Here is a 23,601-nt window from a genome sequence, read left to right as displayed (position 1 = left end):
TGACAGATTGATGCTAAAAGTGGCATTGGGCTTTTTTTTTTTTTTTTTAAATTAAGATGCATTTATTTAATTGGGCTTGACATAAAAACTGGACAGAGAAACTTCATCCCTGAAGATGAAGGCCCAAGTCTAGGAGGCTGGTTCAGGCCTTTCTACTCCAGCACATGATGTAGGCAAGTGGCAGTTCTGGGGCTGGAGGGCAGGTGCAAAACCTCAAGTCTCAACATGGTCCTCGGATGATTTTCTGAGCTGCATGGGTGTGGGGACCTGCCTAGCCTGGGTCCTAAGGGAAACTGGTACAGCTCAGGGAGGATCCAGCTTTCTCCGAGGTGGGCATTGGCTCAGAGGGTGGGTGCAGATCCTTGACCCTTGCACCCTGGCTCTAACCTGGGCATCAGTGCAGATACTGAGGCAGAGGCAGGACTGGGAAGCTGGCAGGTGGGGATATGATGCTCAGCCCACCATCACATCTGCAGAGTCCTCATCAATAAGAGGCAGTCAGCAGTGTAAGCTGTACTGGAAATAAATGAATATTAACTTGTTCCTCAAACAGTCTAGTGTCTGATTTTCAGCCTGATTGGATTCTTCTTCCACGTAGAAACATTTCTCTCATATATAATCTCCTCTAGCCCCCAAAGTGTAATCAATACAAGATAAAGTAAGGTGAACTATGGGCAGACCTTTGCCATTTCTAGAATAGTTATCGCTAAGGTGTGGTCACAGATCAGCAGGAGAGAGGGGGGGTGCCAGACCACCAGAGGATCATGTAGACTGGGAGCCAATCTTGCAGTGAATGGTGGTGTGGCTTGTGTGCTGGGAGTGGGAAGTGGGGGCTGTACCTGAGAATATTCACAAGTGTTTCTCTATAGGGGAAGAAAAAGGATGGATACATTAGAGCAGAATTGCCTCTTTTTACATAACTATATGTTCTGGAAAGCTTTGTAAGCCAGATTCTTAGGATTCAAGGTGCTTCATTTTCCTCTTAATTAGCATTCAAGGATGTGCCTATAAACCTCCATAAAACAATATGGTGGGACATATGCAAAGACCCAAAGAAACTGCTCCTTAAGAGAACCCTTCAATCCACCAATTGAGAAAAACAGTAAAGGAAACAATTTGATAGTCATATACGTGTGGAAGCAGGGGAAAAGAGCCTAAATACAGCTGGGATTGCAATCAACATGCTGGCATCAGGTCAAGGGGTAGGCAGTCAAGAGGGCAGGATTTAGCATTCAGACACCTAGCACAGAGCAGTGCACAGGGTGAATAGGTCGGCATGTCAGCTGGGGTTCCAGGCACAGGGGCTCAGAGCATAAGCCACGGGAGTTGTAGTTCAGCTCAAGGGCACAGGACACACTCTCAATCAGACAACACATATTAGAGTAATCAGGTTCAGGAATTAGGAGTGAGGTTGGGGGCCAGGATGGGCCTGCTAATGATGCCCCAAATTATTAATTTAGCAGCCAGCGGCCTTCAGGAGGCCACCTGTTTCTCAAGCTGAGTCGTTGAAGAATAGCTCTCTTTAGCATACAGCCCTGGCCATCGTTTTCCCTCTGCAATGAACACTGCAATAAAGTTCTCCTTACCTATCCTGTGGGGAAATTCTCAACTCATGCTGAACAGGTTGACTTTCTATACCATATTTGCTATTTGTGTCTGAAAATTTTAAGCTAGCAATGCCGAGATGCCTGCTTTCCCGCAGCACCTGCTTATGTGCTCAGTTAAATTTAACATGGCAATACAGCGCACAAGAGCTCACTGATGCTTAAGAGGATCTGTATGCAGGGAATGTGCAAGGGCAGCATACATACCTATGACAGAAAACTTGGATTAACCAGAATATTTGGTTGGTTTCTAACAGCATGCCTCTCAACAGTGCCAGTTAATTGAAATGTCTGCCTCGAGCACTGTATTTGAAAACTTTTCAGACATACATCAACAAAATTCAAGGCTTTCTTCCCTTCAGCACTAACATCCTAATGCCTTTGCTTACACATCCCAAAGCACCTCCCTGGGACCCATCTTATTTAGTCTATGCAAAGGGCTGCAAGCCTTGGATGAATCAGAACCTCAGAAATGTGTTCAACTCAAAAAGCAGGGCTGACATATGTGTATGTGCGCATTTACATAGTTTTGCTTCCCTAAACGTAGAATGGAGCGTCTGAACACATCAGTTAACTTTCTCCGTTTGCATTGCTCCCCTGGCCCCGCATCGCTCTGTGCCCACTTCTTACACTGAAGAGTGGGAAAGCCACTCTTCTCTCCCTGGTCCACCTGAGCTGAAAAAAGGTCCCAAATTGCCCTCTGGATCACAAATACCTGGCTGTCCCCCTCCTTCTGCCTGGACTTCCTCTACTTGCGGATGACATCCCTGACACAGGCCAGCAACACTTAGACTGGGGATGCAGGTGTCACAAGGGGGCTACAAGCTGACAGGTGTGGGGTCCATGGGAGCGGGTGTCTATCCCATGGGATGCAAGGAAAGCAGAGCCAGAAATCTCCCCTGGCTGCCTCATTCTCCAAGATACATTTAGGCTATGAGTGCCGTACCCACTTCCTCCCATGGGGGAGCACTGCATTGACCTACACATGCCGAATTTAGGCCTGTGGCAATACCCACAGCCACAGGTGACCACTGTATCCTGGCAGAACTCTTGCTTTCAACCACTTGTCTCTGGCTTCATTCAACACAATTGGCATCTTCCACAGCTCATTTACCCCTTCTTGGGAAGAATGGTCTTTCTTGGGTTTTTGGTGGATTTCTTTGGGATCAGGTCAAATTAGAATAAGAATAATAAAAGTCCATCCAGTTAAGTGAAAACTTTAGGTCTATACAAAGGAAAAGAATTTTAAAAAATACTATTTTGTACTTAGAGGAAACCTTTAAACTTTTGCCTATTCCTGGTGATGGGAACACAGATTTGGAGAAAAACATTTCAATTTCCTCTAAAAGACAAAATGGCAGGGAAAGCCAGCTCCATATTTGCTCTAATTGTCTAGGGTTTGCAAATTCATGAGGGTTGTCACTCAGTGGCAAGCCATGTAGGAGTCCTGTTTCTCTAACCCAAGATAGTTTCTAGCCAGGAAGGGGTCGGAAGTTGATTTGATTTGGTGTTCCTGTTGGTGGAGGTGTTAATTCCACTCCCATACCCCCGGAATCCTCCAAGGTAAGAGAGGCCCCTGACAACGTTCTAGTCTCTCAATCTTTAGAGAGACCTCTGCTAAGGCTACAGAAGGAGGCCATTCCAGGGCCGCTTTTACTTCCTGGTGGGACAGCCACCACCCAGGATCCCTAGGGCCAGGCAGAGGCTGCAAGCACTCACTTGCTCTCAGCCAGCGATATACTACAGTGACTAGGGGCCAGGTCATCCACCAGGCCATACTTAGTCCATAATTTTGCTGGGGCCTCAAGGGAGGAATAGGTTCTAGTAGAAGAACCAGATGAAGAGGATAAAGGGGAAAGAAAAAGAGGGAAAAGGGAGGAAGGAGAAACAAATGAAGGAGAAACTATAACTAAAAGGGTTCTTGTGTTTCAACTGGGAACCAGCCACTCTTTATAATGCCACTTTCCACAGGGGGAAAATGTGCTCTAAGTTTCCAGTAATGAAGTTGGATATCTTCTAAACAAAGCCATACCCGCCAAGGAAGGAAATACTAAGTAAGCATTCAAGAGAACCAGAAGTTTTAGTCTTTTTTTTTTTTTTTTAAATAATCTACGTCAAGTTTTCTATCAGAATTGAGCTGAATTTTCTTTTTTGTTTTTAAATTGGGATGGGGCACCCAGATATGCCCTAAGATCACAATTTATCCTTGACTGGCTGATCACTTCAGGAAGGTCACTGTTATAGAACACATTTAAAAAGACAATCATTATAGGAAATAGGACAACAATAGCTGCTTCTACCTCCATGCTAGTATTAGGGTCAAGATCATCACACTCTGACTCCTCGGAACTGTTCGTCTCCTTGAAGGGCAGCATGAGGAGGGGGAAGAAAGAGAAAACAGTTAGAACCACAGGCAGCTTTTGCTGGGAAGTGAGGAGAACTTCAGAAAGGCATGAGCAATGGGAAGTTGGGCAGAGAAAAAAACCCAGGTGCTTCTAAGGAGGGGGTGCTGATCACCAAGGGTGGCAGCATGCTCTTTCCAGGGGGAGGAGGCTGGGATTGTGTGCGGCCGAGCATCTCACAGGAAATAGCAGTGGAAGCAACCACATGAAGCATGAATGCTGGATAATTTAAACTCTTGTCTTCTGTGAGGCTGGACTTCCCAGATGAGAGTGAAGGAGGGAACGCAATTTCTTTTCCCCAAGAAGGACGTTAGAATGGGCTTCGGTTGTTCTTTTTTTTGCTCAGGAAGGGGGAAAAGTGCCAGGTAGATAATCACACGCTATAACAATGTTAAACATGAGCAGTCTAACTCCCATGGTCCAGAGTCAGATCTTTCCAGAAGGCCCAATGTAAGAAAAACAGATCCCATCATTCCAAGATGGGGGACAACAAGGGTCTGCCAAAGCTTAGAATCAGTGGGTTCACAGTAAGATGGTGGATTATTACAAGACAGTAACTTGGGCTTCGCCAGCGTGCCTCCCTTTCCTGCCCACGTGTAGGCCTGAAAATATCATCGTCTGAATTCTGGGGAAAAGAAATGAAACTTTACCAAGGCCACAGTGGCCCTTAAATTCCAAACCTCAGACTTCACATGGTTGAAGGTTTGGCAGGCACTCCTAATCTCCTTACCCTGCGTGTATTTTCAAACCTAGGATACTGAACGGGCAGCTTTGGGAACTTTAGTATGAATCAAGCATCTTGCATTTTTACAAAAAGAATGCTGCAGATAATTTTGTTATAAAACATGTGCACAGTATAAAGAGAAAGGTATAAAAGAAAATAAAAGATACTTACGTATTTGAATTGAAGTTGCCAGGAGAAACAAAACATAAAAAATAAATTGATCTTGCATGCAAAATCCTGCTAAACTACTTCCCCTCTGGTCCCCACACTGGGAAAAAAAAATCCCCATCCACCCAAATTGCCTCGTGAGAATGCTGCAGGGTGGGAGTAGATGAGAGGTGGGGCACGGCTCTGGAATACCTTACTCACTTTAACAGAGACTTTGTTGCCCAGAATATCCTTGGGTTTACGAGGCCCTGTGGCTTCATTTTTACCCGTGTTCTCCACTTCCGCCCGCTTTCTCATTCGTAGGGTATGCCATGAACATGACTTCCTGTTGTACCAAAAAATGCACCAATCAAAATGGCAGGTCAGGGCAGAGTGAGGCGGTGGGTGGGCTCACCACCCTTGGGTGAGTCAGTAGGTGAGGTGCTCCAGTCAAGCCCCAGCTTCAGAGGCCCCAAATCTGTGTGCCAGCTCATGTGGTGGCTGGTGGTAGCTAGTTGATCTCACCTCCAGTAAGTGAGTGAGGATGAGCTCTGACCCCTCTTGAGAGATGTACCAGGTTGGCTACAGCATTTGAGGAAAATATGAGTACTGGATTATTAAAATCTACCAAGGAAAGTTTTTATATCGTACTGATGATGAATCCCTCGAGGACTGAGGAAGTCCCTTCCTGAACAGTATGGTGGGTGGTGGAAAAACAGGGTCGGGGGGAGGGGGGAGTAAAACAGAAAAGATAAGTGTGTTTTATAGTGTATAAGCTACTGGCACTTTCCCAGGACCAGATATAAAGACCCAAAAGGATGATTTTGAGGCTTTCATCCCATTATTTGTATTTGGGCTGTGGCCACTTCCACACACTGCAGTACAGATAGGACTTTTTTCTGGGGCATTTGACTTGATACATGGTTGAGCACCACTCATTTTTCTGGATATTTTAGGATGAAGTGCTTCTTCGTCTATGTCCTCCACATCTCTCAGTGTGTGTGAATGAAAAGCTCTGTCGACCACTAAGAAGTCCTAGAGTTTTCCTGCTGGGAGAAGACCCAATGTGTGCTCTCAAGGAGGTGAGGGCAGCAATCCCCTTTCACACTACCCTTAACTTCTTCCTTCCCACAAGGGGGTTGGAAGCTACTTCACAGACCTGTAAAGAAAAACTCAGAGCAGAGCTCTTGAGTTGCATATATGTCAGGACTCAAAAGACAAAGAGAGCAAAAGCCAAGTCACAAAGAACATTAGTGACCCTGGGCAGGCATCCTCAATTTCAGGTGTGGTCACAGAATTTGGATGAAGTTCTATCATTGCCTGGAATAAGTGAGGTTGGCTTTCCTTCAGTGTGTCCTTGTCAAATTTGGTCCTTTGCAGACAGAGCTTGATGAAAAGAGCCTTCAGTAAGGGAGGGAGGAGAGAAGGAGGAGAGAGAGAGAGGCATATGAGATTTAGGAGAAAGGAGAATGTTTCAAAATGCATAGCATCTCCTCCATAAAACTCCATATCTGTCAGGAATTTTAGGACGTCCTGACGGTGTTCCCAAAATATTTATCACTAACACACATGCTCAGTGATCACCCTTCTGAATAGGAAAGGGCAAGAACAGTCATGTTCTCAATTTGGGGGTCAAGTGGCCTCCACCAGAAAGCAAGAATCTCTTGGCCAGAATTTCTCTTGTATCTCCCGAACAGGCAGGCTCTCTAAGCACACCAGCAACTCGCTTCAGTTGTTGTACCTGAGCAAGAACCAGTCACGGAAACTAACCTTAGATAATATCACTGTTAACTTCCAACACTCACTTCATATCTTTACCCCCCAAATCCACATCCCTGACCCAGTTTGAGAACATCTTGAGTCAGGGAGGCCCATGCTGAAAAGATTCCCAGGGCGAACAGCACGGTGAGTGCGTGTGTGAGTGTGGGGGTGTGTTCCTGCATTTATCACAACCCTCTGGGTCATTCAGTGTGCTTGGTGAGAGACTAGAAATGTGACAAATAATGTTCAGAAGGAAGACTCAGTAGTATCAGTGGTAGGACAGGGTCAATTTCATATTCTTCTTTCCAGAAGAAGTCGTCATCATGGTTTGGGGAGCTTCCATCTCTTGGCCACAAGCCCAGGAACTGATGTGGAGACAGGGTTTCAGTGACATTTATGCTGTGGGCATCACAACCAACTCTGCCCCTTGTGGTCACAGCAGTCCCTGGGGAGGGTGCGATGAGTGTCCTTCCCTGATAAATACTGACAGCCACTTTGAGTCAGACGCTCTGTTCCATCCCCACCAACCCCTGCACAAGAGAGGCTGACAAGGAACCAGAATGACCCAATTGTATTTGGATCTGTTCTCTTTCACCCAGACTCACATCCCTCCCATGGAAGGCAGGAAAAAGGTGCAAAAGTGAGGAGGAAGTGCTGGGTGCCTGGATAATTAGATTACAAATCGTGGTAAGTGAGCTCTAGAAGGCCGTTGACTAATAAGAACTTCAATGCTTTGAGGGCCTTTATTTCCAAGCCTTCTTAAATGGTACCAAAACAAACGTCTTAAAAGTAAACTCGATTGGGTCTATGGTGCCTTAGAGACCCCCACTGATTTCCAGCTGGGCCTGTGGTTACCTAGAAAGGCCAGGGTGAGGCTGGTAGCCTCTATCCTCCAAACTAGAGAAATGCCAAAGAAGCACTGTGTCCTGTTGTGCCCCTGCCCAGCTATGTCATGGGGAGTCCCTTCTACCTGTGCCATGGATGACCACTGAGCTTGGAGAGTGGTGGGGGATGCAATCTAAACACTGTCTTGTGCTCAAGTCACCACTTCATGTCAGCACCTCGAAGGCGCCCAGCGGGACAGCATCCAATCGGAATCATTCCACATCTCGGAGGTTAGAGAAAAACAATAGGGGCTGTTTAGAAGGGAAGCCTAGTATTGGAGCTTGGGTGACAAAAGCACTTTTTGTGTAGGGAAAAACTGCCAATGCATTCAACCAATTCCTAAAATACAGAAAGGAAAAAAAAAAAAAAAAAAAGAATTGTTTGCACATTTATAACTCCCAGAATAGTGAAACAGGGGAAAAAGGGTCAACTAGTCTTTAACCTCATTAAAACATGCTCATGGTGAAAATTTATTTTACATATTTAAAATAGTACATTTAAAATTATTAGTTACATTACAGGTACAATGATGAACATTGTGGCTCTCCATTTATATTGCACAACCTGACTTCATCCATATGGGGTTCTTTAAATAGTGCAAAATACTTTATACAGGAATGTGTTCGAAAGGGTCTTCGCAACCAAACTAAGGAAAAGAAATATCTTACAAATTACCATGAACATATATTAAAGTGACAGGGGAGGGGAGAAGTTAAAAAAAAAAAAAAAAAGTTACAATCTGTACAGAGGAATTGCCATAGACAACCAAAAAGTTCCCTCTCTCCTGAGAGAAGCAGCAGGCCTCTGACCTACACAGGTCTGGCATTGGTGCTAAGGTCATTTTTTGGTGTCAATCAAAAAAAAAAAAAAATATATATATATATATATATCAGTAACTTAATACAATATAAATAAAGTCCAGTCCAGTGAATCCTGTGGTGGGTCAAATGGAGCAACGGAAGGCATGCCTTTTGTCATCTAGGGTTTCAGTAGGGTTCTTTTCTTAATGGGGGAGGGGGAGAAAAAAAATTAACAGAAAATTATAACCCAAAAGGAAAAAAACCCACAGCCACTACCGTCAACAACCACAAAAAAAGCCCGGAACAATCCAGCCTGGATGCCCCATGCTGCGTGCGGTTCCAGCACTCAAATATTGGTTCCGGTGGCACTGTCGAGAATAAGCAGCGGTCATTCCCTAGCGTGTGTTTGCATTTTTGTGTTCATTGTTTGGTTTTGATTTTCTAATCCACACACTCCTCTCCCGGGGAAGCCAACGAGGCACTTACTTGATGCTTCCGTCACTACTTTCTGCTGCCGCGGTGGCTTTGGTGAGGGGTGCCAGGACGCTGCCCGGGACCCAGCCCTCGGCCGCAGGGGAACAGTCGCTGGCCGGCTGGTACACCAGGCACATGTTCTGCTGGTTGACGGCGAGGACCTGGACCACCTCACCTTGGCTCACACAGATTTCGTTCTCCTTCAGTGCATAGTAATCTTTGATCACGGCCATGGAGGAGGTCCCATTGCAGCCCCCCAGGTCGCCCTGCTAGGAGACAAGGGCAAGGGGGGACATGGACACAGGAAGGCTGGTTCACACAGGTAGCCTTATATCCCACTGCATGCTTAAAGGCCAAATCCTACTGCGTGCTTAAAGGCCAAATTTCCCACCAGCAGGGTAAATAGCAGGCAGAAGATTATCTTGAGCAATAAAATTACATGTACAAATGTGCTCTGAAAATCTATTTGTTATAGCAATGTTGTATATAATATCATAATCAGGGGTGAATGGGTAGAGAACTGTCCAGCCTAGGGAAAAGCATAAACACACCTTCCACCTGGAAGCCCCTCACTAGCATGCAACCTTCCTGCCAGCATCCTCTAATGTAAGGAAGAGGGTGGCACAGGGATACACAAGCAGTTGGGCAGAGTGAGGTCAGGGCAAAGGTCAGGTCAGGGTCACACCCCCCTAACGGAAAGAAGACAGACCTTCTGAAACATTTTTTCTTCTTTGTGAAAAAGCATCAGTTTCCTGCTACATTCTGATCTCCTTTGAGACAGAAGTAACAATGAGATATTTGCCCCGTTCAATGGCAAGACCATGACCTACCCTGACCCAACTCTAGTGGGAACAAAACTCCTCTGGTCCTGCCTGTGTTCATTAAAACAAGAGGTCATACCTCTGTGGCTTTAAAGCTACTTCTAGACCTGTACCTCCCATGGAGGCCTGGCTACCTCACAGAGCACGATGAGAGCCAGAAATTCTTCAATAAATTTGACAAAAGGCCGTTATGACTTTACCTAATTCACAAGGAGTTTTTAAGGTAGAAAATCATTTCCAGGTAATATGATGAAATAGGTCAGTACAGTTAGTCTAATACAGAATTGAACTTGGATATTAATAGTTGATTTTTTAAAAATATTTTCATTAATAATTAAAAAATCAATATCATCCAATTTGGATAAAACAAATAAAAGTATAAAATCAGAACATGTAAGTAAAAAAAAATGTAGACGTTCCTGTTCACAGACCCATTGAGTTCTAGAGGCAACTGAGGCCTAATGAGATTAATGAACTGCCTGAGGTTCTAGGGCAAGTGAGTTACAGAATTTGGGTTGGAACCCAGATTGCCTGAATTCCTAATCTAGCACTTTTCCCATTTATTCCCATGCCTACCACTTTGTAGGGTCCTACACAGCTGTGTGGACGGGTCTACAGTTAGTTCTATGCTGTCCTCACAGTGATGTTTAAATTGTGGATTATCTGTGATAAAATGTCTAATCCAAACCTGCTTTTCCCATTCACACACAGATGACCCATTTCCCCACACTGCATCCGTCAGTGGAGGGCAAAGGACTGTGAGCTCACTTCAGCAGCTCATCATGAGAAAGCATGATCTCTTTCAGACGTCAAACACTAGAGTTGTGACTTTTACATGATCCAAAGCACGACTACTCTGGTATAAGTCATCATTGCCGCTACAATATTACCTTATATCTGCAGGGTTTCTGCAGATGACAATAGCTCTTTAACACAGAATGTCTGAGCACAGGGAGCTGGTCTAACTCATTCAATTTGTAGGGGAAGAAAGAGAAATAATTGAGACTAGGCTGTATTCAGTGGGTTGTTCTGGTAAATGAGCAGCATAAAAAGAAGCTACTTCTTTTTTCTAAAGTGAGCACAGAGGCTGTGCCCTCAGAGTGGTGAGGCTGGAGTAATAGGCTGTCACTTACCTTGGTGGCCTCAAACTTGTCCCCAGGCTGGTGATAGTCAAACCCTGGACTGCCATTGGAGGTAGATATCTTCAGGGGTGGCAGAGGCGGGTTATAGCTGGAGCCCTTTGGGGGCTTGTCAGAGCCCCCGGGGACAGAGGAGTAGGGCCTGGGGCTGGCTTGGGGAACTCTAGATGGCTGGGACCTCATCACAGCTGTGTTCCTTTCTTTCCGCTGGTACTCAATGGGCGACTGTAGTGCTACAGGGTAAGAGCAGACAGTTACTCTGAGGTCTAGGAATCTCACAAGGATTTGGAAGCTTAGTACACACAGGCTTTATGCCAGGCATAATGGTAATACACGAGGGAGACACTATTCTTTTTTTTTTTTTTAATTTTTTTTTTCAACGTTTATTTATTTTTGGGACAGAGAGAGACAGAGCATGAACGGGGGAGGGGCAGAGAGAGAGGGAGACACAGAATCGGAAGCAGGCTCCAGGCTCTGAGCCAACAGCCCAGAGCCCGTCGCGGGGCTCGAACTCACGGACCGCGAGATCGTGACCTGAGCTGAAGTCGGACACTTAACCGACTGAGCCACCCAGGCGCCCCCACTATTCTTGTTTTTAAGGAACTTATGATCTACCGTGAGGACTAAGAAACCTACCTTAATGATGGAAATGCAAAAACGAAATGGTGCCATATATGAGGTACAAAGTGCTGTGCAAAAGGATGGAGAGAAGTGTGTGCATGCGTGTGGGTGGACACTTCTATGGGGGTGGTGGTGGTACAAGCTTCAGACTGTGCAGGAGGTAGGCAAGTGTGAAGTGTGTCTGGGCAACAGGATGGAGTCAGATCACCTGCAGCAGAAGACCATCGGTGGAGGAAGAGATGAGACATAAGGGAGGTTGTTGGCACCATGACTGAAAAATCTGCAAAGCCCTGCTAACGAGGCTGGGTTTAATTCCAAAGATCTTGAGAAGTGATTGGATTAAATGAACTTGAACATTTGAAATTCTCTCGCCAGAGCCACATTTTGAGGAATATATTAGCCTTGGAGCAGCAGTTGGGAGGAGGGCTGGAGAGGCCGGTTCAGAAACCATGAGACAGTGGCAAGCCAGCGACACAAGCGGAGCAGAGCCAATGAAAATGTAGAATGGATATGACGTGGCAGGTGTTCAGAGGGAGATTAGACTCTGCCACAGCCTGGATGGGAGAAGAAGCCAAGAACTGATGGTCACTCGGGTTTGGGGTCTGGCAGAATGGTCGTCAGTGGAACTCAGGAGACACAGGAAACACATGAGCTTTGTTTTACAGAGTTTAAAATAAGAAAGTTCAAAGGCTTGAGTGCTAAAGAGGTATAGCCAGGCAAAAGTCATACAGGTCAAATTCTGTAATAATGACTTCCACAGCTGGCCCAATTTTGTCATTTTTATCAGTATTTTCTGCAACAAATATTTAAGTAGGTTAACAGCTGGGGCCCAGAGAACTTTCAATTATAGGGATATTTCTATAGCAATAAGTGTGTGCTTCAGTAGGACTCAACATAGGGTTCACACTTCTCTTTGAGGTCTCAGGAGGGAAAGATTGGCCCTGAGATGCCTGCATATGCCTCTGTAAGTAAAAGGCTAGCCCTACTCTATCATCACATCCTTGTCTCCTGAGTGTGTCAAAGGATAAAACAGGCTCTTGCCAGAGCTCAGCCTTTCTCCCTGGTGTTCTGTAGGCATTAAATATTTAGGTATTGGTAATCGAGTTCAGTAATATCTCCATAATTCACTATAATTAAGAGAAAGATCTCTTGGAACCATGTAAAAGTCTGAATCACTGATTATGCCCAAAGAAATGCAGTTCTAAGTTTTAGGTAGATAGCAGGGAGTTTGGAAGCAGGCCTTATTGAACTAACTTCATGAATCAGTACCCATCACATGGAATTGGGGTATTACTTGATTAGGTGTAATAACTGTGCTAAAGTGTTTCAAAGTAATATGGCTTTTTAAATGAATGACACAGCGAGCCTCTGTTCTTCTGCTAGTCAGTCTCAGTTTGTATAGCTCAGGTCTTAGGATCTGGGAAGCTAATCCCTCCTGAGAGGGTTTGTTTCTGGCTGATATACAGCATCTTATGCCTGATCCTGTTTCTTTCTTTGCTTTGTTTGCTAGGGAGTTCATAGATACATGTGTGCCCTACCATTAGCAACTATCTGTAGTTTGTGGTTAAAAGCCTAATTTTAAGTTATACGGTTCTGGGTTCAAGTCCTTTTTCTATCACCTACTGTTTTTGTGATCTTGGACAAGTTTACTAACCTCCGTGACTCCTTTTCCTCACCTGAAAACGACAGGGTGATAGGACTTACCTTTCCACGTTGACATGAGGATTAAATGTGATGATACATGTGAATACTTGCTTAGCATCGTGTCTGGCACAGAGAAAGGACTCAACATGTGTGAGCCATTATTGTTACTTCAATTATTTCTAGTTTCAATTTTTTTCTTATTTGTCTTTTGTACTGACTTGATAAACTTAAACATCTCATTGTGGCTTAGAATCAGAAATGCTTAACTAACAGAATGCAATATAATGACATATTTTATATACGTGCTCTTTTTTGCACAAAACTGTTTTATCAACAAAGGTATTAATTCAAAGTTCTAGGAGTAAGACTGACGCTATAGGGAGCTGGCCGTGTCTGCCTGCTCCCAGTACCGCTGGCAGGTGCATACAGTATGTGCAGCGTGGGCAGAGTAGATCGTCCCTCTTTTTCACACAATGAGCCAACAGAGGCCCAGAGAAATGTCGTGACCTGCCCACAGTCCTAAATGGCATGTCACCTTTCATCTTTCCCCCATAGCATTCAGGTCCATGCCGGACACCCAGCAAGTGCTGTTTGCGCCATTGGAAAGAGTCCAGATTCCAGTACTGGCAAGAGGTGACACATCTGATAGTGGATCTGTGTGTGTGTGTGTGTGTGTGTGTGTGTGTGTGTGTGTATGGGCATATATGCTTGCTCAGTTTGTGCATGTGTGTGCATGTGTGTGTACATGCAGGCATATGTGCTCACTGAGTCTGTGTGTGTGTGTGCACGTGTGTGTGTACATACAGGCATATGTGCTCACTGAGTGTGTGTGTGTGTGTGTGTGTGTGTGTGCACGTGTGTGTGTACATACAGTCATACGTGCTTGCTGAGTCTCTGGGGTAACTTCATTACTGGTTATATTCTGCCTTCAACTTCAAGCTCTGTTTCTGCTCAGAGAAACTTCTGAGCTCATCAGCTTGAGAGGTGAGTGCTAGTTTAACACCCTATACTTCCTCTCACATGCCAAGCTCAACATGAAGACAATCCCAGCAGTGAAAAATATATAGAAATGCAAACAAGGTAGCAATGCCATTTCTGGTTAGGGGGCTCCTGCAGGGTCCGTAGCGAGCTATATTCTGTGTGTAGTCATCTGTTCTGAAAAGTTTCAAAGTATTACCGAAATTCAGTGATCACCTCTCATTTGAAAGGGCTCAGGTTGGCCACCAAGAGGACTCATCTAGGCTCTCGCACTGATCTGTCAAACTCCCAGTATTTGCTAGGTAACACCAGAGAACCTGAGAAAGTACCAGCCGTTAGCCACCAAATGGGAAAACATAGGTCACTGATCGTTGATGTGCCCAACTCAGCCTTTTGCCACAATTAATACAAACTGGCAGCTGGCCACAAAGCATACACCCTATGTCTAGGCTCTAGAGAATAGCTCTTCTTTTGGAAAGTTGGGGTTTCTTTATCATGTTCCATCTGTTCCACTGGTGTATTCAGGTTTAGAAAAAAATCTAAACAAAGTGTTCCTGAAAACTACAAGTTTGTCATCCACATAAAATGTCATCTGGGCTCATGAAGTCACCATGAGCCCAGACACAAGGAAGCTCAGAGGCATGGGGTTCCCTGAAAATGGCTGCTGGAAGCCAGGCCCACTGATACCTACCATTTAGGAAGTCTCGCTGTGTTTCTAAGACTTGATTGATGTCCTGCACCCAGGCCTGCTGGATGTCCGCGTTGGCAGCTTGCAGAATGACCCTCTCTGAAGTCTCCCTGTTCATGAGTGCAAACTTGCAGGGGTCATTGTCCACGTTCTCCTCCAGGACCAAGTAATTCATCTGGAAGAACCCAAGTCGATTCTTTTGGTATTTAAGTGGTTTGAAAAACCAAGAGCACCCTGTATACACTGTATGTTAGCCATCTTGACAATAAATTATATTAAAAAAAATCAACAACATATTATACTTCCTCAAAGTTTTTATTTCAGGAGACATTTCCACAACTTTGTCCTGGATCTAATAGCTAAATACTTTGGTTTCTGTCTTTGATGAGTGACACGGTACTGGAGAGCCTGCAGGATCTGTAGGACCTGCACTCAGCCAGTCTTTTTCTTTCAAAATATTTAACCTTCATGCCCCCTGCATGTTGGGCTGAAAGACTGTCAAGGTTGTGAATTGGTACTCACGCCAGGTCTCTGTCTCAGGGAAGCAGCTCCCTGGGTTTGGTTCTTCCTTGCTCTTTGTCATCCCCACTGGGAGCCTTACCTTGATGCTCCTTTTGAACATGTAGCCCGGGGTGAGGGATCCCTTCCTTAGCAGTTCACTGAAGATGACGATTTGCTCAAAGAGGAACACGCGCCTCTCCTTGGTCCGGGACTGCATGCCTGCGTCCAGCTCAATCACATAGAACGTGTCCTGCTGCAGCAGCTTCCCCTGAGCGGTCAGGGTGCCCTGATGGAAGGAGGTGCTGGGGTGAAGGAAGTGAAAACCTGGCAGGGGGCCACAGCCCTGTGGGTCCACAGGACCTGCCCCACTGAGGACACAGACAACAGACCTGGCACTAAAAGCCCCAGGACTCTAGTAAGAGACTGAATTAAGACCCATCCATTCAGCTAGGGCAGATACAGAGCTCTGGGGAAAAAGGGAAAGAAATCACTAAGAAGCAGCTCTGAGAAAATGCCAGAAGGAAGAAAGGTAAAATTATTAGCTAAAACGATGTTCAGGAATTATCCTGGCTCTTCTTATTTTTTATTAAAAGGAGAGCAGAAAGTAGGGGACACCTGTAGCCTTTCTGCCCCTAGGGCTCTGAGAACTGTTGCCTTCCTGGCTCCCTTGCAGCATGGGCCAAGGACCTCGGCTACCCTTATGGCCACAAACCAACCTGTGGCCAAGGGAAGTGATACAGGCAGGACCACAGGTAATCTGAATTGGGCCGCTCTCCTCTCCATCTGTTATTTCAGGATGAAGTCTTAGAATTAGTCTAATTCTGAGGTCTTAGTCTCCTGCTACCGATCAACAGGTGAAGTTGGAGTACCATACACAGGTGCCCATGTTTTATAAGCTGATAGATACTTCTTTGGGTCCTGTGATCCTTCCTAAAATGCTTCCAGCTAGCAGGTCACTTGCCAGCCTAGGTAGTGGAGCTTATTTGGTTTGCCAGTTTCTAACCTGATTTTCAGAGACATCTTCACATCTTCAAAGGGAATATGGCCCAGCCCAGCAGGTCTTCAGAGATGCTATTGGAGACCCCTGCTTTCTCTACTGTTCTTCAGCAAGAACACACCGACACCTGAGATAGCAGCCAGAGGGCCACCTCTGAACCATACTCTCTCAGGTGACGACTTTCACCCTTCAGTAAAAATGTGGGCCATTTGCTGCACATGATGCCTTATTTCAAATAGTACCCGGCACATGGGTCGTATTTCTTCCCTATTCCTGAGAAATGCCTGCCCTCTGCTTGGATCATGGCTCCTTATTGCCAAGGTCGGCAGCCAAACAGGCTTATCTCTCTCCTGGTCCAGAGTTACTATTAAGCCAGTGACCAGCTAGCCAGGAAAGCTCTAAAAGCCCTATTAATATTACATAAGAACCTGACCCATGAATGATAGCCCTGCTGATGCTGAAGGGAAAGCTAGAGGATTTAAAAGACAGAGAGTCTCTAAGTGGGGAGGCTAACTTCTCCCTGGTCTAAAGCCCTGGGCTTCAGAAAGGACGTAGGGGCATTCATGGCCCTTCTTAATTAGCTGAAGGAATGCAAAGAAGATTCCCTGCAACTGGATGGAAAAAGGAGATGGTGGTGTTTGACTAAAGAGAGAAGGTAATTTTGTAGTCTGTGTGTGGCCTTCTGTGGACATACACGTGCATGCACGACACAGCTCCTGTGGAGTCTAACTTGAGCCAACACAGTCAGATGCTCTTCCCCTGTTAGTGGTCAGCACCTCCAAAGACTCAGAGAAGGTCAAGCCAGACTCCTCCTCAGAAACACGGGGACATCAAGGCTTAAGACCAAAAGGGATTACTTGGTTTGTTCAGAATAGCCTCAGACCTAGCATAGCCCCAAGGGAAAAAGTGTAAAAGTTCATCCAGTATGACTAGTGGAAAACCATGTAAGAACGCAGAGTAGATTTCTGCTGCAAACCCCTGCTTACTCTAATGCCACAGGTGTACCGTGGAGAATCAGGAATCTATGAAAAATAAACAGCAAAGAAAAACTCCACATAGTTCCTGGTCATAACAAAGCAGTGGCAGACAGGGACACCAGAAAGGCCTTGGAGGGCAAGGAGGACAAGAGAATTTGGCTCAAGAATATCATGAATCCAACTAATTAACCCAAGCCTGAATGTAGCATCTCCTAAATTTACTTATAGACAAGTCTGCTGCTTTTTTCTTTTCTTTTCTTTTCTCTTTTCTTTTCTTTTCTTTCTTTTCTATTTTAATTTAGCCAAGGAAAAAAAGCTTTTACTTTCTTTATTATCTCAACTTCTAGGAACCCCTTTTCTCTAGAAAGTAATAAAGTCTTAGGTTGCAGGATTATCAGAAAACAGGATTAGAAGATCCCCACCTTTCTCTAAATCGTTCAACAATTATTAAATACCAGTCAATAATTGTGTCAGTTCCAATTTTATCACATTAATTCTCAGATTATATGTAGTTAGCATATGAGGTTTGGATATAAACTAACAGCAGCCACTTAGCAAGCTTAAAGTAGGAAAGTCAATTTTTTCTTCAAAGGTTCACCTTTATTGGCTGAATTACTCCCCCTGTCCAATCCATATGTTGAAGTCCTAACCCCCCAGTATCTCAGAATGTGACCATATTGGGACATAAAGTCTTTACAGAGGGAATGAAGTTAAAGTGAGGTCATTATGGTAAGTGCTACTCGAACGTCACTGGTATCCTTATAAAAAGGGAAGAGTTGGACACAGAAAAATGTGCAGAGGGAGGACAATGTGAAGACACAAGAAGAATGTCATGTGAACATGAAGACAGCAATCTACAACCCAAGGAGGGAGGCCTGGTCAGATCCATCTCTTACAGCCTTCAGAAGGAACCACCGCTGCCTATCCTTGATCTCAGACTCCTAGCCTCCGGAAAAATGAGACGATAAATTCTGTTGTTTAAGCCACCCGGTGGGACTTTGTTATAGCAGCCCTAGCAAACTAGTTCATTCACAGAAGCCAAAATTTTGGGGACTTCTAGCTGTTTCTCTTAAGACTTGGTTCTCTTCTTCAAAGAATAGAAATGTGCACATGATGTGTTAAAGCTTTAAATGTTCATTTAACTGAAAAGCCAGCCAATATGTGCATCTCTTTATTAGAAGCATCCTCTCTAAGAAAAAAAATGTGTTCCAATTTTCCTCAGGTGTACTGCCATCCCATAGTTGTGTGCTCCCTCAAACTCCCAGCACTCACTCCTCAAGCAAGCAAGAAAGGAAAGAGGTTGCTGCCAGGTCCACAGTTACAAGGAACTTTGGGTCTTTCCAGCCCCATTGGAATTGTGACTCCAGCTTTGTGGACAGCTCTGTAACTTTCTCTCACTGCCCTATCACTGCATATCCTAATTAGATAAATCTTCTGGGCCCGTGAGCCAGAGGGACCTGGAACAAAGGCACAGATGGTAAGTGGAGGCGGCAGCGGAGGCGGGCACAGGGCTTCAAAGGGAAACTGCCTCACAGCCCAGGCTCCTGCTGTCCAGAAGAGAGAGGCTCGGAAGCATTCTTAAGGGCTCACCTCAAAGCCCTGCAGGCGTCCCAGATTCATCATGTCATTGCAGCGTTTTGGAACAAGGCACATTAACTCCACTGCTTTCTGTGGGAAAGAAAAACAGTGGCTCAGGAAGGGGATGAACACTCATGCAGGAAGCTTAAGGCAATTCCGTGCTGGAAGTCAGGGACCTCCTAGCGGCTCCTTCATTCTAGGAAAGGACACTGGTCCCTGCCACCCACTCCTAGAAAAGGGCAGGGGTTTCTGTTCTAGCTTGGGTGTTGGTCATCAGTATAGGGCTCCAAATGAACCAGTGACCACCTGTGGGGGGCACGCTACCCAGTCTGCCTTTTCCTCCTTCCCACTTTCCTTTAGCAATTCTCTTTCCTTCTCATATTTTCTTTCTTCTTTGTTGCTTCTTGGCTGCCTAAGCAACAGCTTAGCCTGGTTTGCGAAACACTAGAGGTTTGAACCTAAAATAACATGCCAGAATGGTCTATAACCTCTCTGGCTTAAAATAATCCCCATGGCGACATTGTCTCAAAGGACTTCACTTAGGGAATAATCCTTGGGGGTAGAAGAGGGAGTGAAAATGGGATATGTTATATTTTGAACTCCAATAGTACCTGGACTCATGGATAAAACTGCACACTGAAACACTCAATCTCTGGGGCGCCTGGGTGGCTCAGTCGGTTAAGCACCCGACTTCGGCTCAGGTCATGATCTCGCGGTCCGTGAGTTCGAGCTCCGCATCAGGCTCTGTGCTGACAGCTCAGAGCCTGGAGCCTGTTTCAAATTCTGTGTCTCCCTCTCTCTCTGACCCTCCCCCATTCCTGCTGTCTCTCCCTGTCTCAAAAATAAATACACGTTAAAAAAAGAAACAATCTCTGAAGAATGTCAGGGGACTCAAATACCCCCCTTTCTTATCCTATGTCACTAGAGCCACATAGAGAACAGGAGTGGGGTGAAACTCTGCTCTGTCCCAGGACAGAATTCTTGGGTTCCAGAAAAAGACTCAATGTGTTCATTATTACTTGCCATTTCTCACCTTGTGGAGCACTTGTTTGCAAGGGGCTCTCACTGAGAGGAGTTAGCCTGGACCGCTGGTCCTCTAGAGCCAGCTCTTCCCCGTTAGAGACAGATATCCAACACTGGCTTCCAGAGCAGCCAGCGTTGTGAGCAGAAGACTCACCTCGATATCTGAACACTCCAAACCAGCCTTCTCGCTGTATCTCAGGAAGTCCTAGCAAGTGGGGGAAGCGGGGATGGGTGCGGGAGGGTGACATCAGTTAGGAAAACAGAGCACTATAAAAAAAAAACCCAGCATCATAAAACCTGTGATGATACCCAGGCTACTTTCCTCCCTAACAGACATGACAGTGCATTATAGAAGCTGAGATATGAACTTATGAGTCATATTGGAAACGACAACATGGAGAAAAACCCCAAATACTCAGAGATTAAAAGTTATGGGAAAAAGGAGGTGGGGAGGGAGGGAAGAAGGGAGAGGGAGACTGTGAGCAGGAAGAGGGGGTGGGGGGGAGTTATGTCCAGAAAGGCTGGGAGAAAGGAAAGCTCAACCTCTCTCTTCCATTTACTTCATATTCTGTAAGACAAATGAAATTAAACCATTGTAAAAAGTAAAATATGATCAAATTGTAGGTATTACTCATCTAAGCTTTTGAGGGAGGGTCTTGCCTTTGCTTTTCTTTCTCCTTGTGGTTGCTCTATTTTTATGCTCTTACTACTTTTTTATTTTTTAAAAGTCCCAAGTCAGTGATGGTGACAAAGGAAGAAAGTGAATTGAAAGAAAGACAGTGAACGAAAAACCAACCTTAAAGGCAGGAATGGCTTGTGTGCAATTTATTTGGAGGCGGAGCTGACACAAGAAACCAACAGGCAAGGTAAGAGCCCACAGATGCCCCCGTTAGTTCACGGGGAAAGTGTGGTGGAGACTGAGCCTCACGCTGACCTGCTCACCGGCTCAGAGCCGGAGAAGACCCTTCTCCGGCTCTGACCCGGGCTCGCAGCTCTCTTACCTTGAGGAGCAACTGGTATTTTGTGATTCTCTGAATGGGCTTGATAAGGAAGTCACTAAGTGTCAGCCTTTGATTTATCTCCTGTTTCACCTCCTGGAACGCGAGGGAGATATGTTAGGGGAAAAAAGAGCCAAAGAACTGGGGTCCTGGGGATTAGGGTTCGAGGTGAGACAGACAGGACTTCGCTTTTGCCAATAAAGTTTTAGAATCCTCAACCCACGCGAGAGGTGGAGTTGCCCACACAACTGCCAATGTGTTATTAACAACACGCAGCACACATTGCCACACCATCCTGCACGTCTAGCACTTTCCCACCCTGTGTCCTCACCCCAGCCCTGGGGACAAGCTGGGATGGGTATTCTGTTCTCTCTGCTGCTCCAGGGTCCACATCAGGAATGAAGGGCTTCTCCTGGGACATAGGCCTCATGGGCTGGGCCCTCAATGCAGATCTGCAAACACTCAGCTGAGAGCTCTTTCCAAGGGACAGCCTTGCCTCTCCTCCAGCAAAATAAGCATTTCCAGGTTGGGGCAAAACAAACACTTTATGGTGCTTGACAGAACCTCTGGGAACGAGAGCAGAGAGCATGGGGTGACTTGGACCATGGGGACAAGGAGGAGGGGCCTCTGCACACAGGGTCCAGGGACTGGCAGGAAGTGTGTGGGCACGGTCTGAGCTGGGGTCACCGAAGGGGGACAGAGCTTCTGAAGCAGTGTCTGGCTGACAGTCATTCCGCAGACAGAGGCTTCTGAGAGCTGTCCACACCCTGGGTGCCTCAGCTCCTCTCGAGGAAAGGTGGTCATCGGGAATCTAGCTAATCTGACGGCCCTGTCGAGCCAGCTCTCCCTGTCCTGAAGGGGTCGCGGCACTGGATGGGGGGGTCTGGGGATAGATAAGGCTGGCATTTCTGAATGTGGTTGCCTTGGCCTGACTTTCTTCCCCCACCCAGCCCAGCAAAGCCCGAGCAGCTTACTTCAAAGTAAGCGTCGTACTCCGCGACGATGTACTCTGAGCGTGGCTTGTTCTGGCAGTACCACACGTAGATGTGCAGCTTCCGCTCCTGCAGAGGCAGGGAAGAAGGCACTCAGGCACCCTGTGCCTGGGGCTCCCGGGGTGCTGGTCTGCTCACCCCGAGAACAACAGACACGCTCCACACTTCGGGGACACGCCAAGGCACTTAAATATCGACGGTAGGAGAGTATGTGCGCTAGGCAAGAGCACAATCTTTCAAATTGCCAAGGAGGTTACAAAAAAGACAACAACTCAGAGCGGGACAGGAGGGAAGGCAAGTCGAAGAAGAGCAGGAGAGAGAAGGAATTTTCAGAGGCAAGCACAGGAGCAGGTGGGGGTTGGGGGGGTGAGGAGGGTGGGCGGAGGGGGTGGGCAGAGAGGGGGAAAGAAGAACTCACGTGTTTGATGAAGAGCTGTGCCAGCCTGTCTTGCTCCTGGATACATTTTTCCAGTTCAGCCAGGAAAAAACTAAAAGGAGGGAAGGGGTAAGGGAAGGAAGCCACGTCCTTCAGAACTGCATTATTTCTCGGTGAGGAGATAAACAACACCAGAGACTCCCCAAACCCTACCCTACCCCTAAGGCCAGATGCAGGGGGAGGGTGGGAGGGTCCTGGATTCCTAGGATGTCCCCTGGTCCTCAGGACAACGTAGCACTTACTCCTTATGCCAGTCGTAAATCTGGTGAATATTTCCAAACACGATTTTATCCTTTCCTCGCATGTCCTCAGGGACACCCTTTTCTTCTATTCTCTTCATGAAACCCTGTAAGGCAGAGGCAGCGGTCAGCAGGGCATTTTCAGGAGACAGCTTTCTTGACAAGCCCCATACCGCAGCCCCGCGTAAGTGCCCACTCTCCGTGGTTTCTCAGTGTACAGCCAGGACTTTACCCCGCGCAGAGTGACAGACACAACTCTGACAGAGCTCTGGGTTCCTTTTGTTGTCTCCAGCCCCTTAAGAGAAAGTCTTTCTCACCCAAGTATCTAAATGCCCCTAAAGTAAATCCCTGAGGAGAGAGAGCTGTTTTATATACTACCAAGTTGACCCCTAACTATGGACTTGTCCAAGGTCTTGTCTTACGCGTGGACTTTTGCTTGTCCTCTGGGTAGCCAAAACATCCTTCTTAAAATCTAAGGAGACTCTAAGCCTCAAGCTCTCACTAGGAGTGTCCTGCTTAGTGCCCATGGGGACCGGTAGTTCTGAAGAATATATGTCCACATGGTTAAATGCCAAAGAAGAACTCTTAAGTTAGAAAGTTGGTCACCAAAAACAAGGTGAAAGGACTCAACTCTAACCAAGAGGCTCCCATAAATGCTGCAACATCTGGGACCCCATCTCTCTGAATGTCTCATGATATTTCAAAGAGAAAAGGAAAAACACCCTACATAGTTCATTTGATCTATTATCATTTTTCGTTTAATTTCTGCAAATACCCAGAGAGAGTAAACAACACTAAGTTAAAAACATGTAACCTTCAAGTTACAAACCCCTCGGCCCAGGTAGGGTCCAAAATGCCCCTGGTTGGGTGACCGCAGACCCACCCCAAGCCACATACTCACCTCCACCACAATCCCCAGATCTTTGACATAGTCTTTTTCTGTCTGTACCAGCTCATTCAAGACAAACCTGAGCAGGAGATTAAGAACAATGAGGGCCCTCTTCACTGTGAAGCAAGAAACCTTCGCACAAAAGTTGACAGGAAAGTTACTTTGGCACCTTTATGAGAAGACCACCCCAAACCTCACACTTGGGAGCCCTTGGAAGGCGCTTACTTAAGTTGCTCTCCCTGTGACAGGGTCCTGCTGAAGAGCGGAGGGCACCGAGCTGAGA

The 23,601-nt window shown here is 46.1% G+C and overlaps 1 protein-coding gene across 24 annotated transcripts in view; it reads right to left on the bottom strand.

The window, feature by feature from the left end:
- Positions 1-23,601, bottom strand: part of KALRN (kalirin RhoGEF kinase) — a 675,561-nt gene that overhangs the window by 35,505 nt on the left and 616,455 nt on the right. For 9 of the 24 annotated variants that reach the window (XM_045502312.1, XM_045502313.1, XM_045502319.1 and 6 more), the window contains 13 exons: positions 23,331-23,397; positions 22,433-22,536; positions 22,173-22,242; positions 21,737-21,823; positions 20,766-20,858; positions 19,919-19,969; positions 18,754-18,831; positions 15,290-15,475; positions 14,692-14,863; positions 10,752-10,990; positions 8,810-9,066; positions 5,100-5,223; positions 3,905-3,964 (listed from right to left, as the gene is read on the bottom strand). In XM_045502312.1, the coding sequence (XP_045358268.1) occupies positions 3,905-3,964; positions 5,100-5,223; positions 8,810-9,066; positions 10,752-10,990; positions 14,692-14,863; positions 15,290-15,475; positions 18,754-18,831; positions 19,919-19,969; positions 20,766-20,858; positions 21,737-21,823; positions 22,173-22,242; positions 22,433-22,536; positions 23,331-23,397 (1,588 nt within the window). Of the gene's footprint in view, positions 1-3,904; positions 3,965-5,099; positions 5,224-5,705; positions 6,279-7,965; positions 9,067-10,751; positions 10,991-14,691; positions 14,864-15,289; positions 15,476-18,753; positions 18,832-19,918; positions 19,970-20,765; positions 20,859-21,736; positions 21,824-22,172; positions 22,243-22,432; positions 22,537-23,330; positions 23,398-23,601 lie in introns of those variants that run through there. The other 15 variants (XM_045502327.1, XM_045502339.1, XM_045502340.1 and 12 more) reach the window with 5 other exon arrangements.

The sequence above is a fragment of the Leopardus geoffroyi genome, chromosome C2 (assembly GCF_018350155.1).
Source record: "Leopardus geoffroyi isolate Oge1 chromosome C2, O.geoffroyi_Oge1_pat1.0, whole genome shotgun sequence".
Taxonomy (NCBI): domain Eukaryota; kingdom Metazoa; phylum Chordata; class Mammalia; order Carnivora; family Felidae; genus Leopardus; species Leopardus geoffroyi.
Note: the sequence above shows the minus strand (reverse complement) of the source record. Positions and strands in the feature narration are given on the sequence as shown.